This window comes from Vipera ursinii, assembly GCF_947247035.1.
Source record: "Vipera ursinii genome assembly, chromosome: 1".
NCBI lineage: Eukaryota > Metazoa > Chordata > Lepidosauria > Squamata > Viperidae > Vipera > Vipera ursinii.
This window is the reverse complement of record NC_139512.1, coordinates 298,646,578-298,659,573: the sequence shown is the minus strand read 5'-3', so window position 1 is coordinate 298,659,573 and position 12,996 is coordinate 298,646,578. Positions and strand designations below refer to the sequence as shown.

At 39.2% G+C, this 12,996-nt stretch overlaps 1 protein-coding gene across 2 annotated transcripts in view; it reads left to right on the top strand.

The window, feature by feature from the left end:
• The first annotated feature begins 238 nt into the window (after nucleotides 1–238).
• The window catches only part of MOCS1 (molybdenum cofactor synthesis 1), a 37,495-nt gene continuing 24,737 nt past the window's right edge, over nucleotides 239–12,996 (top strand). For both annotated transcript variants that reach the window (XM_083349339.1, XM_083349340.1), the window contains exons 1-4: nucleotides 239–474; nucleotides 7,911–8,040; nucleotides 9,310–9,477; nucleotides 10,609–10,773. In XM_083349339.1, coding sequence (XP_083205465.1) covers nucleotides 316–474; nucleotides 7,911–8,040; nucleotides 9,310–9,477; nucleotides 10,609–10,773 — 622 coding nt within the window. In that variant the 5' untranslated portion in view covers nucleotides 239–315. The remainder of the gene's footprint in view (nucleotides 475–7,910; nucleotides 8,041–9,309; nucleotides 9,478–10,608; nucleotides 10,774–12,996) is intronic.

The window sequence follows — 12,996 nt, the reverse complement described above, 5'->3', positions numbered from 1 at the left end:
GGATAGCTGCTGCCGGAGAAAGTCGCCTGCAAGCTGTTCGCCTCCCCTTATCTTTGAAGTCCTGGAAAGATAAAACTGAGGATGATCGCGCAAATTCCTACAGGTTGAGCAACCGCTAACCCAACTAGAAAATTATGCAACGACTCACGCGAAGGCCCCGAGCAGAATACAAATCCCGGCATGCCGAGCGGATTCTTCGACCGCTATTGGTCGCTGGTTCCCCTCCTTCTCGGCACACGTGATTCCAGCCGGCTACTTCTGCGTTGGCCCGTGTTGGAGAGGTTGTGGGAAAGTGACTTAGCTTAGGCAAGAGGAATGGCATCCTTATCAGCTTTCAGGGTAACTCAGCGCGGGCGCCGGGGTTTGCTCCTGCATGGGGCCTTCCGAGTCCAGCTGAGCAGGAGCTGTCGGTCCGGGACACCGGTGAGACAGCAGCAGCAGCGGCAACACGCGTTGGAATTGCCCTCTGAACAGGTGAGGCGGGCGAGCAGAGAAGAGAAGGGACTTGTGCCTTGCACATAGTCTGGGTGAACGGCCAACGCTGCCTTTCTTAAGCCCTTGCAGTCCGATGGAAGTCTTACTTGAGTCGCTAATTGCGCCTCGTAGAAATACCTTGGGCCCTAAAGCGGGCAAATAACTTAAACCTGCGACAGCGGCTTTGACACAACCCGCGGCATATTCCGAAAGTGCATCAAGTAGGGAGGAGTTTAATTGGAATTCCCACAACATACTTGGATGGATTTGTTTCTCCCCCGGTTGTATGAACGAGGGGTATATCTGTGTTCAAGACATGAGGAGAAGCAAGAGAGAGAGGAGAAGTGGTAAACTCTTTACAGTCCATGCATAGGGTGAACTGTCATTATTCGAGAAAGGAAAGTTTAAGCAAACAGTGGCATAATGTGTGAATTTGTTATAATATTAAACTTGCATGCTGCCTGACTCTCGACAACTCTGGGATAGCTCCCAACAATCGAACAAATTACAGTATCAATAAAATGGTAACAGTGGCAGGCTTGATGAAGCAAGGGATCTAATTTTCTCTTGCTGAAAGTCTGGGTCAGGGGTCTTCAAACTTGGCCCTTTTATGACTTGTGGACTTCAACTCCCAGAATTCCTCAGCCAGGCACGCTGGCTGAGGAATTCTGGGAGTTGAAGTCCACAAGTCATCAAAAGGGCCAAGTCTGAAGACCCCTGGTCTGGGTAAAGAGCCAGGTTTTTAACTGCTCTTCTAAACAGCGGCAAAGTAAGAGACATCCAGTAAGAGCCATCACAGTCTTGAGGGGAATGTTACTGAGGAAGTGTGCTTCTGGAGTCCTAAAAGTTGACAGTATTTAATCGAAGGATCTCTGAGCACACCAACACTTCAGGATTGAATCACCTGAACTGATACTATGGGAGATGGGTGGTCCCTCAAGGCACTAGACCAGGGGTAGGCAACCTCGGCTCTTTTATGACTCACGGACTTCAACACCCAGAATTCCTGAGCCAGCCAAGCTGGCTCAGGAATTCTGGGAGTTGAAGTCCGTGAGTCATAAAAGAGCCGAGGTTGCCTACCCCTGCACTAGACCCTATACCAGTGATGGCAAACCTTTTAGAGACCAAGTGCCCAAACTGCAACCCAAAACCCACTTACGTATCATTGGGTGCTGGGTGGGTGTGGCCCATTTTGTGGGCATGGCCCATTGGGTGGGCATGGCTGCAGTGGTAATGGCAGACTGGGTGGGACTAAAAAGTTCAAGCAATCAATTCCAACTTTGTGAGAACTTTTTTTTTCCTGTGAGAAGTTGAAATTGATCGATTGATTGAACCTTTTTTTTTTTGTAGATGGTGGCGGAGGCCTAAAGCAAAAGTTTTATAAAACTCAGCTGAAGGCCTAGGACTGGGGCGATGTCTCGCGTGCACACAGAGAGGGCTCTGAGTGCCACCTGTGGCACCCGTGCCATAGTTCGCCACCACGGCCCTATATCCTGTCTCCCAGAATTTACCATGCTTTTTTACCTAAGAAACATTACTGTAAATAGGAGTGGAGGTGAGGGTAGAGTACTTTCTGATGGGAAAAAAACCATGTGCATAGGAGTGCTTTCTTCTTACTCTTTGGGAGGCCGGTGTGTGGTGTAGTTGGTTCACATCGTGTGGTAGGATGGAGGGTTTGTTGTCACTGTGTGTTGGGGGGAGAGCAGGGGGGGAGGCTCAGCTAATCTCAATGTACACATGTTGTACTTTGACAATAAAGGTTTATTATTATTATAAGACAGGTATTGGCACTCAGAATGAATTTGGAATTAAAGTCCCTGTGAATTAACAAAACAGTAGCATGGAACAGAAGAATTTGAAAATTAGCAGAAGCAAGTGCTTACATGAAATCCTTACTCAGCACTTAATCCAAAAGTTCTGTATGGAACATTTCTTGAGGTGAGAGCTGCCACTCTGAATATGCTGACATTTAGAAAACAACAGAAATGAAAAACTACCCTTTGCTAATACAATTTTATCATTCTTGGGTTTGAAACTAATTCCCTTTGCAATTCTCATATAATTGTCAACTAGCTGAAGTTAGATAAGAAGTGAAACCAAATACTTCTCAAGGGTAAAGCAACTTGAAAAAGGCTACTCAGAATAACATATTTAACTATTTGAAATTATGTTAAAATGATTTTTCAGGTTTAATAACTTCATTCTTTTTTTTCTTGATCTTCTTTGATTGTAATCACAGATAAGGTTTTGGGTTGATGTGATTAATGTGCTAGAATGAACTGGACTATTTGTGTCTTTTCAAGCGGGTATTAAGTTGATGTATCAACTTCTCGTATTTTGGTCTGAAGGTAAGATGGCATCTCTCTGATGTAATTTTACAAGGATGCTGTTGCATAATTACCTATAATCCTCCCAAAATCTTTTGCTGAATCATTCAGGGTAGAACTGTGTATAAATTTCCTTTCAACAAATTGGAAGTTTGGATTTCAGCTCCCATATCCAAATAAAATAAAACTCACTTGTAAGGTAAAATAAAGACATAATAGTTTAAAATTCTTTAGCTACGTATTTCAACATGTGTGGCTTTCTCACTTATTGTAACCTTAGTCCCACATGTGGACTATGTTACTTTCGGCTTCAGCTCCACCCAATACTATAATGAAGTTTCCCCGTTGCAGTTTAGAGAGCTGAGGCTGTGTAACTAGTGCCAGGTTTCAGTTTAAATGCCCACTATTTCATTGAGACAAAATGAACAAGCCAAAACAGCTGAGTCTTTTGGGGGGCGGGGCAGATGGAGGGCCTGCTTTCCACATGCCCTAAATGGGCATTAGCACTTCATTTCTTACTAAATGAAAAATTATACAAGTAGTCCTCATTAAGTGACCATATTTGAGATCAGCAACTCAGTTGTTAAGCAAAGCAGTCACTAAGTGAAAGTGTGACTGTGCTTATAATTTTCGGCTTTCTTTTGCTTTACAGATTTGCAAAGGTTGTAAATGTAAGGTTTGGTTGTAAAGTTATTTTATGTGGAGAGACCTGGCCCATAGAATCGCCAAGAGTCAGACATGACTGAATAGCTAACACCATCATCATCATGTTTTAACTGCAGATAGTTGCTAAAGACTCAGTGTTAACATACTTTAATGTGCTAGTATAAGTTAAGTATGTGCAAACATGCTTAAAGGAGATAAAAGTTAATAGCAATAGCAATAGCACTTAGACTTATATACTGCTTCACAGTGCTTTACAGCCCTCTCTAAGCAGTTTACAAAGTCAGCATATTGCCTCCAACAATCTGGCTCCTCTTTTTACCATTTTACAGAAGGATGGAAAGCCTTTAAAACTCATAGACTGATACAGACTTATTTTTTATAATGTGCAAAATGTGGGAAATCAGATGTTCTTGAATTTCTCGTATAGGAATATTGATCAATTTCATAAGCATAAAGGAGGTTTGATGAAATGTTTCTCATGAAATGCAGTGATGGAAGGTTACAACTTATTCAGAAAAGAATTTATGCATTATATGTGAAAATCAAATCAAATATATATATATATATATATATATATATATATATATATATATATATATATATATATATATATATATATATATATATATATATGGATATATTTTACAAATTGAACTAATTATAATTTCTCACAATGTGCCTAACCATAATATGGTTTGCTTATTTCTGAGTTAGAGGATTGTGTGAATGAGGGCTATATGTGGGTTCCAAAAATGCAAAAAAAGCATTAAAAATGGCAGCAAAGAGATAAGGGAAACTTTAAACTCTTCATTAGCTCTCCGGGTAGCTTGTATTAAATAGGAGTTATGTTCCCAGTGGAGCAGACCTGCATGCAACAAAAATTGCATTCGATATCAGGTCATTCTCTCATCCTTTGTGAAACCAATACTGTGTCAATAAGGCACTATACAATATAATGAAGCCTGACAAGTTCATTCCTTGAAACATATTTTTCTTTGAAGAATAGACTTCCCCTATAATTGTAAAATTATTCTCAGAGTTTCACAGATGTAATTGTGTATTTGGAGCAAGCAGCTGGATTGGAAAACTACATATCTAAACCAATTTGGGGGAAAATTGTGCTCTGGATGTATTAGAATACCAATTCTAGAAACTGCAGCTAGCATGATCTATGGATTAAAGGTGCAAACAAGGATCAGAGAGTGGCAAATGCTTTAATTTCCTGTCTATGCCTCTCTGAGGATTCTGGTTGGCCATTATTGGTTTTGTAGTGATTTGCCTTAAGCAACCATCAGAATTTTTCCGAAGTTGCTTTTTAATATAGCAGACTAGAACAATTATTAAACAAGGGTGATCAAATTAGCTGTACTTCAGCTGAATTTAAATTCAGTTTTTTCTCCTGGTTCTATCCTACTCAGCTTTTAGAGTGCAGGCATCTAAATGTTATTCTAACACCATATATCTATGCCTAACATAGATTTCTGAGACTAGAATATCTTCAAGAGGTGCAACAACATAACTGTAATACTCATCTGTATAATAATGAAGTTATTGTAAGTCTTCCTGAATTATAAACTCCAGTGAATTAACTTTAAAACTGTATTTGTGAGGAGTAAATATCTGGACGGAAATTATTTCTAAGGTTTGGGGTTTGGTTGGGGGGAGTAGGGCAGAGGAGTGATTCTCATACAAAATCTCATATTGATTGGAGCAGAACGGATCAGGGTAGAAGGCCATTCTAAAGATCCCAGCTCCACCTGAACAAGGAATTCCAGTGGTGTCTGATTCTGTTTGGTATGGTTCAGGGGTAGGCAACCTTGGCTCTTTTATGACTTGTGTACTTCAATACCCAGAATTCCTGAACCAGCCATGCTGACTCGGGAATTCTGGGAGTTGAAGTCCACAAGTCATAAAAGGGCCGAGTTTGAAGGTTCCTTAGCCAAGGTTCCTTATCCCTGTTAGATAGCCTAACTTTCTCTCTTCCTCCATACATTAGCCAGTTTGGTCTAATGGTTAAGGCACTAGGCTTGAAACTGGGAGATAGTGAGTTGTAATCCCTCCTTAGCCATGAAGCCAGCTAGGTGATCTTGGGCAAATCACACTCTTTCAACCTAACTTACACAGGGTTGTTGTTGTGAGGAAACTAAGAGGAAGATGTGTTGGATATGTTCATCACCTTGAGTTATTTATAAAAATTATAAAGGCAGGATAGATAAATAGATACACATTCATACTTTGGATGAACAAATAGTTGTATATTATAGGTATATTTAGTCCCTTTACCTTAGGGCAAAACAATTGCTTTATTTCCCCCCCACACACAACACAATTTCTTTGATTATTTTTCTCTGTGGTATTTATCTGCATTTAGTGTTGATAAAAAGATGAAGTTACTCAGTGGTCTAGAACAGACAATAGTCCAGCAGGAGATTATGTAAAGGTTATCTCAGGCTTTTTACATTTGTTTTTGAAAAATGCTGCAATAATAGCTGCCAACAAATCAAATATTTGACTTTCTCTTCTGTGCTCTGAAAGTACTGTTTAGCGGGGCAAGAACAATATGCTTCTGAGATGAGCTTTCAGTATGAACATTTCAATATTAGCATTTCCTTTCTGCGCACGTTGTTTTGACCCTCGATACATGATAAGCAAAAAAATCAGCATTCTTTTGGAAATAATGTTAGAATTGCTGTCTCAACAATTTTTTCATGTTTGTATAACATCATAATAGTGATCTTTATTTGTTGCTGAGATGCTATAACTTGGCAGGACAGTGAAATGGAGCTTTAGGAAAACCTAATTAAAGGTTTCTGGGAACCCAAGAGGCTTCCCAGTAAGCACATTTCTTTTACATATATAGTAAATAGAGAAGGGTATCTATTGAAACAGAATGTCTGCTTAATTGCAAATAGGATTTTTTTTTCAAATCCAAAAGCTTAATTTGCACAGGAGAAAGCTCTACTTTATTGATAACAGTGAGCATTCATTGTCCAGAAAAGTAGCAAAAATTATCTAGACTTATTTGTCAAATAACAGAATAACCGAGTTGGGAGGGACATTGGAGGTCTTCTAGTCCAACCCCCTGCTCAAGCAGGAAATCCTATACTATTGTAGACAAATGGCTGTCCAGTCTCTTCTTAACAACCTCCAGTGTTGGGAGCACCCACAACTTCTGGAGGCAAGCCATTCCACTGATAAATTGTTCTCACTGTCAGGAAATTTCTCCTTCTAGGTTGGTTCTCTCCATGACTAGTTTCAATCCATTACTTCTTGTCCTGCCTTCAGGTGCTTTGATTGATGTTTTGATTGAATAGATCAGACATGTCAAACACAAGGCCCGGGGGCCGGATCCGGCCCGCAAAGTGGTTTCATGTGGCCCGCAAAACCATCCTGGAAACAGTGAGGGAACGGCCCCCACTGCCTTGGCCCTGGCCCAGAGACCCTCCTCCTGCCAGAGACCCTCAGATCTGTCCCACTCCTGCCCAGGCCCCCATAGGCACCCTTGATGCGAACGATGTAGAGCTCGCCATGCCCACCCAGTAGGCCATACGCACTCTAGCCATGCCCACCCAGTAGGCCATGCCCACCCTGGCCATACCCACCCGGCCCCCTGAGGGCAACCGCAGTGCTGATGCGGCCCTCAATGAAATTGAGTTTGACACCCCTGGAATAGATTATTGTTCTTTTCTTTGTGACAGCCCTTTAAATATTAGAACAATGCTATAATGTCACCCGGAGTCCTTCTTTTCCCTACACAATTCCTGCAACTGTTCTTCGTATGTTTTAGTTTTTAGGCCCCTAATCATTTTTGTTGATCTTCTCTGCACTTTTTCTAGAATCTCAACATCTGTTTTGTAACGTGCCAACCAAAACTGGATGCAGTAGTCTAAGTGAGGTCTTAATAAGGTGTTATAAAGTGGTATTAGCACTTCACGTGATCTTGATAATAAATAACCATGAAAAGAAGGGAACAAAATCCATTATTGTGTTATCCATTAACTTTACTCCTAAATGTAATTAAGATATGAAATATCCCATAACTCCAGCAGGCAAAGTTCTTCCTGAAAAAAAAAATGTCTGAGAGCAGAGAGTGATCTACAGTAGTCTGATTGGAGCAACTGGCAACAAGATCCTCTCTGGCATTTTTACCAGATACATCTCCTAAAGATTTCAATACCGTCCTAGATAATAAAGATATATTGATTATATTCATGACCACCTTCACTCTATCAGTTCTTATGTTGGTACTGACACTCTATTATCATGTAAGAATGCCATGCTTTTAAAATGCAAAGAAGCATGCAAATATTGGGTACTCTGGGCTGAGTTCTTTGCCTTTGCTTAATTTTATTCACTACTTCCTCCCATTCCTACTTTCGACAGAATCAACACATGTTCCATGAACTCTCAAAAAAGAGTAAAATTTATTTATTTATAACACAGGCAATTGCAGTCCCAAGAAGAACACGGTTCTTATCTGATGCTGCCCCTTTTTCTGATTTCCTGACTGATAGCTTTGGACGCCAGCATAACTACTTGAGAATCTCCCTAACTGAGAAATGCAACCTCAGATGTAAGTCTTTCTATTCTGAATATAAGCCAAGTTATAAAATGCAAAGTTTTGTTCTCATAACATTTCACTAGTGGTAAAGGTAAAGGTAAAGGTTCCCCCGCACATGCGTGCTAGTCGTTTCCAACTCTAGGGGCCGGTGCTCATCTCCGTTTCAAAGCCGAAGAGCCAGCGCTTGTCCGAGGACGTCTCCGTGGTCATGTGGCCGGCATGACTAGACACCAAAGGCGCACGGAATGCTGTTACCTTCCCACCGTAGTGGTCCCTATTTTTCTACTTGCATTTTTACATGCGTTCGAACTGCTAGGTTGGCAGAAGCTGGGACGAGTAACAGGCGCTCACTCTGTTACGCGGCACTCGGGATTCGACCCGCCAAACTGTCGACCTTCTGATCGACAAGCTCAGCGTCCTAACCCACTGAGCCACCGCGTCCCTTTTCACTAGTGGACCTATGTTTAATGACTTATTTGCAGAATGCCACACACTGCAGTCCCAAAACTGTATTTGTTTCACTGATGCTGTTTCTCGTGCTGATGGAAGCTGTTTGGGCCAACAACTTATAGAACATTCTTTTCCTGCAGATTTAATTAGATTGTGAAACTAGAAGCAAAACTGTTGGATGAAACAAAAGAGCAGATGTGTTAAAACATATTCTAGTCCAACTTGTTTGGATAACATATCTTCTTTCCCTTGGAGCAGTTGGAAACCTGAAATGGTAAACCCTTATCACTTTCATTACTAAAGCAAAATACAGCAAGTTGGATTTGAATAAGTGCTGGCACTTTCTGGAATTGTCTCCTGTTCATCTGTTTTGGTTATGGAACACAGAAAAATATATAGATAACAAGAAGAAGACCTTAAAAGGGTATTTTTAATGACATAAACTTCTTGGAACTGTAGTCTAATTTGTCAGATGTATGTAATGAAGTGAATTTCTAATTCACAAAAATTACTGCAGTGTTCTACCTGGGAACCCTACAAAAGTGCTAAATTTAAGGTGCCAGAATTCTCAGCCGTGGCCGTGCTTCCTGTAGAATTCCCATACAGCTGAAGTCTTCACATCTCAAGATCCCCAGGAGCTAGCATATAAGGTGGCTATCTATAGGATATTGTGATGTGTAGGGTTTTTTTTTTCATTCATTCACTCTGTGGGGTTTTTTGCAGATCATGGGAGAAAAAGAGAAAGCAAAATATTGTAACCTTATGCGGAAATAGTTTGCTTCTTATATTAGGAAACAAGCATGTCTTAACACTCTTGACTGCATGTTTCAGGTCAGTATTGTATGCCAGAGGAAGGAGTTCCGCTAACTCCCAAATCCGAATTGTTGAGCACCCAGGAAATCATCTCTCTTGCCAAACTCTTTGTGAAGGAAGGTGTGGACAAGATCCGTTTGACCGGAGGAGAGCCTCTTATCCGGCCTGATGTGGTGGCCATCATAGGTACACTTGTTATAGATACTGTATGTCACAATGCTGGCCTGTACTTTGAGAATTCAAGCAGATCTGTAAGTTTGCTCTGCTGTACAAAAATACTAGAGAGCCAATATCTTGTGATCCACAAATATACCTGTGGATAATGCAAGACTTCTAGGTGACAAAGTGCACCTAAAAAAAATCAGATTCTGATTATCCATGGATGGGCTTATCCATCAATAGCAGTAGCACTTAGACTTATATGCCACTCCATAGTACTTTATTAGCACTCTCTGAGTGTTTTACTATGCCAGCATTTTGCCCCCAACAATCTTGATACTCATTTTACCAACCTCAGAAAGATGGAAAGCTGAGTCAAGCTTGAGCTGGTCAGAATCGAACTCCTGGCTGTGGGCACATTAGCCTGCATGTCGCATTCTAACCAATGCGCCCTCACAGCTATTATGTACCATAAGGAGTTCTGGTATATACTTGCAGATAGGCAGACCCTCTCATTTTTAACCAAAACACCATTAAGAATGCAAGTCATGTGATGGACAACAGTGAAAAGGTAATTTCCTGGAAAGGAGGAAGCACATTCCAAACACAAGAGATAACACAGCCAGGAACTGGATGGAAGGAAGACGAGATTTAAGATAGCCATTCCCTGGAATTTCCCATGATATTTCTGTAACTACTCAGTAGAGTGGTATAGCTGTAAACAGACAAGATTCTGTCTGTCTAGTGTAAATAAATAAATAAATAAATAAACTGTGGCTGGATGGTTCTATGTTCTTCTTGGTCTGGGTCCGATAGCTTTAGGTGCTATATTTTTCATGGTGTTTTGGTAAAAAAAAATTGAGGGTTGGCTTATCCTCAGATGGATTTATATGTGAATATGTACAGTATATTGATATTTTTATCTTGATTATGAGTGATGGTGCCAAGTAAGGAATTTTTTAACTAAAAATTTGCAGATCACCAAATTTAGAGAAATAGATATAGATTTCCATAAACAAATTTAGGAAACCCCAGGTGTGATACTCAAAATCCTATATTATTATATATAATAACATTGTCATCATGCTGTTTTTTTTATCTTCCTGTTGTTCAGTTTAATATAGTTGCTAATCTTTTGTCACCACTGTATTTTCTCAGCTCAGCTACGCAAATTAGAAGGGTTGAAAACCATCTCTGTCACAACCAATGGGATCAATTTAGCCAGACTGTTACCCCGGCTAAAAGAGGCTGGTCTAGATGCTCTTAATATCAGCTTAGACACCCTGGTGCCAGCTAAATTCGAATTCATTGTCCGTCGAAAAGGTATTTTGAAATCTTCTACAATAATATGTTTCATATTTTTATTATTCTGCCCTGTATAGAACTTACCATATGATAGGGAATAAAGAGCTCAAGTTTTTTTTAATTACTGCTCAGCATATATGTGTGTGTTGTGTGTGTGTGTGTGTGTGTGTGTGTGTAAATTTTAGATTGCTAACAAATTAAAATTTACACAAATATGAGCTGTCACTGTTGTGACTACTGCCTGTCGATGGCCTTCGGTTAGGCCGAAACAGGAAATAAAGATTTGTCCCATATATATATATATATATATATATTTGTGTAAATTACTAACAAAGAATTAAGGGAGACTGAAATGCATTTCTAACTCATTACCGTAGTTAGAAATACATTTCAGTCTCCCTTAATTCTTTGTTAGTAATTTACACAAATATATGAACTGTCCGGTGTGACTACAGCCTGTTTGATGGCCTTCAAGATAGGCTGAAAACAGGAAATAAAGATTTGCCCCATGTTTGGGGCCTAGCAAGGTAATCTAAATAGTTAACATTTGACACACACACATATATATATATATACACACACACACACATACATACACACACATACACATACTGTATGGCATCATCTGTAAGTATTTAATATGTTGGTATGTAATTTTTTTTAATAAACTACGCAATACTTTTGATTTGCTTCTGAAAAGATTTCAAGAAAAGGTATACAAGCGCACAACCACAGAACCTACCTGCAAGCATATACGAGAACCGATCTGCAGAACCTATCTGTAACAGCTACACCTTTTCCCATTTTCAGCTGCTTGTGGAATATAGACATTTACAGTAGTAGCCAAAATTGTGGAAACCTTTTGGGAAAAGTGTACAGGAGAAATGCCACATTTGGTTAAGTTTCCACCAATTTTTCTTCTAATTACTTTATAACTGTAGCCTTGTTCACTTAATAATACTATTTTACATCACTTTCTGGGCAACCAGTCAACTCTCTGCACCATTACTTTAATTTTATTATGTTATACAAGCTCACTAAATGAAAGAACACAAAAAAACCCCAACCAACTTGACAGCGATCACATAACACTGACAAACGTTCTCCTCTCAGCTTCAATACATGACATCAATAACTGAATCCTACTGTGATCTGATTGGCTCATTGCCAAAACAAGATGACATCTGATTGGCTCTCTAAACATTCATGCTCATTGGCTACAATCAGATGAAGGAAAGCTACCTGATATCAACCTAAGAAACCTGTGTTTCCTTTTTCTGGTTATTTGGCTATACCTTTTCATAGAATACAGTACAGATAATTGAACAAACTATGTTGCATTACATTCTTGATTAAATTTTCTTTCCATTGATATATAATTTTATCGTACTACTCCAAAAAAAGTGGTGGTATTAGCCATCAAACCTCGAAAATATACTTTTCCCAATTTTGGTTTCCACAATTTTGGTTTCCACAATTTTGGCCACTACTACATTTCTGAGCAGCACTATATAGAACACAGCATCTCAAAGGCCCTGATTTCATGACCGCCTAAAAATAAATGAATTTGCACAATATCCTCCATGAATTATTTTTTGGGGGACTAGATTGGACAAAAATGTAAGTGACATTTTTAATATGTACATTTTAATCTATATAAAAAAATAAAACAGTAATAGAACCTTAAAACATTATAAAATAAATCAGTTTCATTGGATATACACTGAAAATATAAAACATTTTAATGGGAAGAGTTTACTTTTGCATAATTCCTGAAATCTGAATTTTATCTTCAAGTCAGGACTCTTGTATTTTGTTCTGTATTTATTTTTGCTCAATATTTGTTCTTTATAGCAACAACTGCAGAAAGCCATAACTTAACACGAACGGGATGTTCCATATTGAACCACTGTTTTCAAAATCTTCTTGGTTAAGTCTTAGTAATACATTTTGCACACTAATCCAAATTTCAGAAAGTCATTGTGAGGAATCTTTTTTTTTCAAAGAAGCATCAGAAGAAGTATCAGCAAATGTATTCCTAGCTATATTGGTTTAGCACTCATTAAAATAACAAGTATTAATACTGAACTGCATTAACATATATGCTTCTATAGATACCCAAGGAGCACAGGTACACCACTACAGTGCTATGTTGGTAGAAACACAGAAATATTTCTGAGAGAAATGTAACCCAACTATTCTGTTATATGATCAAAAAAAATGTCAAAAAAGTATCTTTAT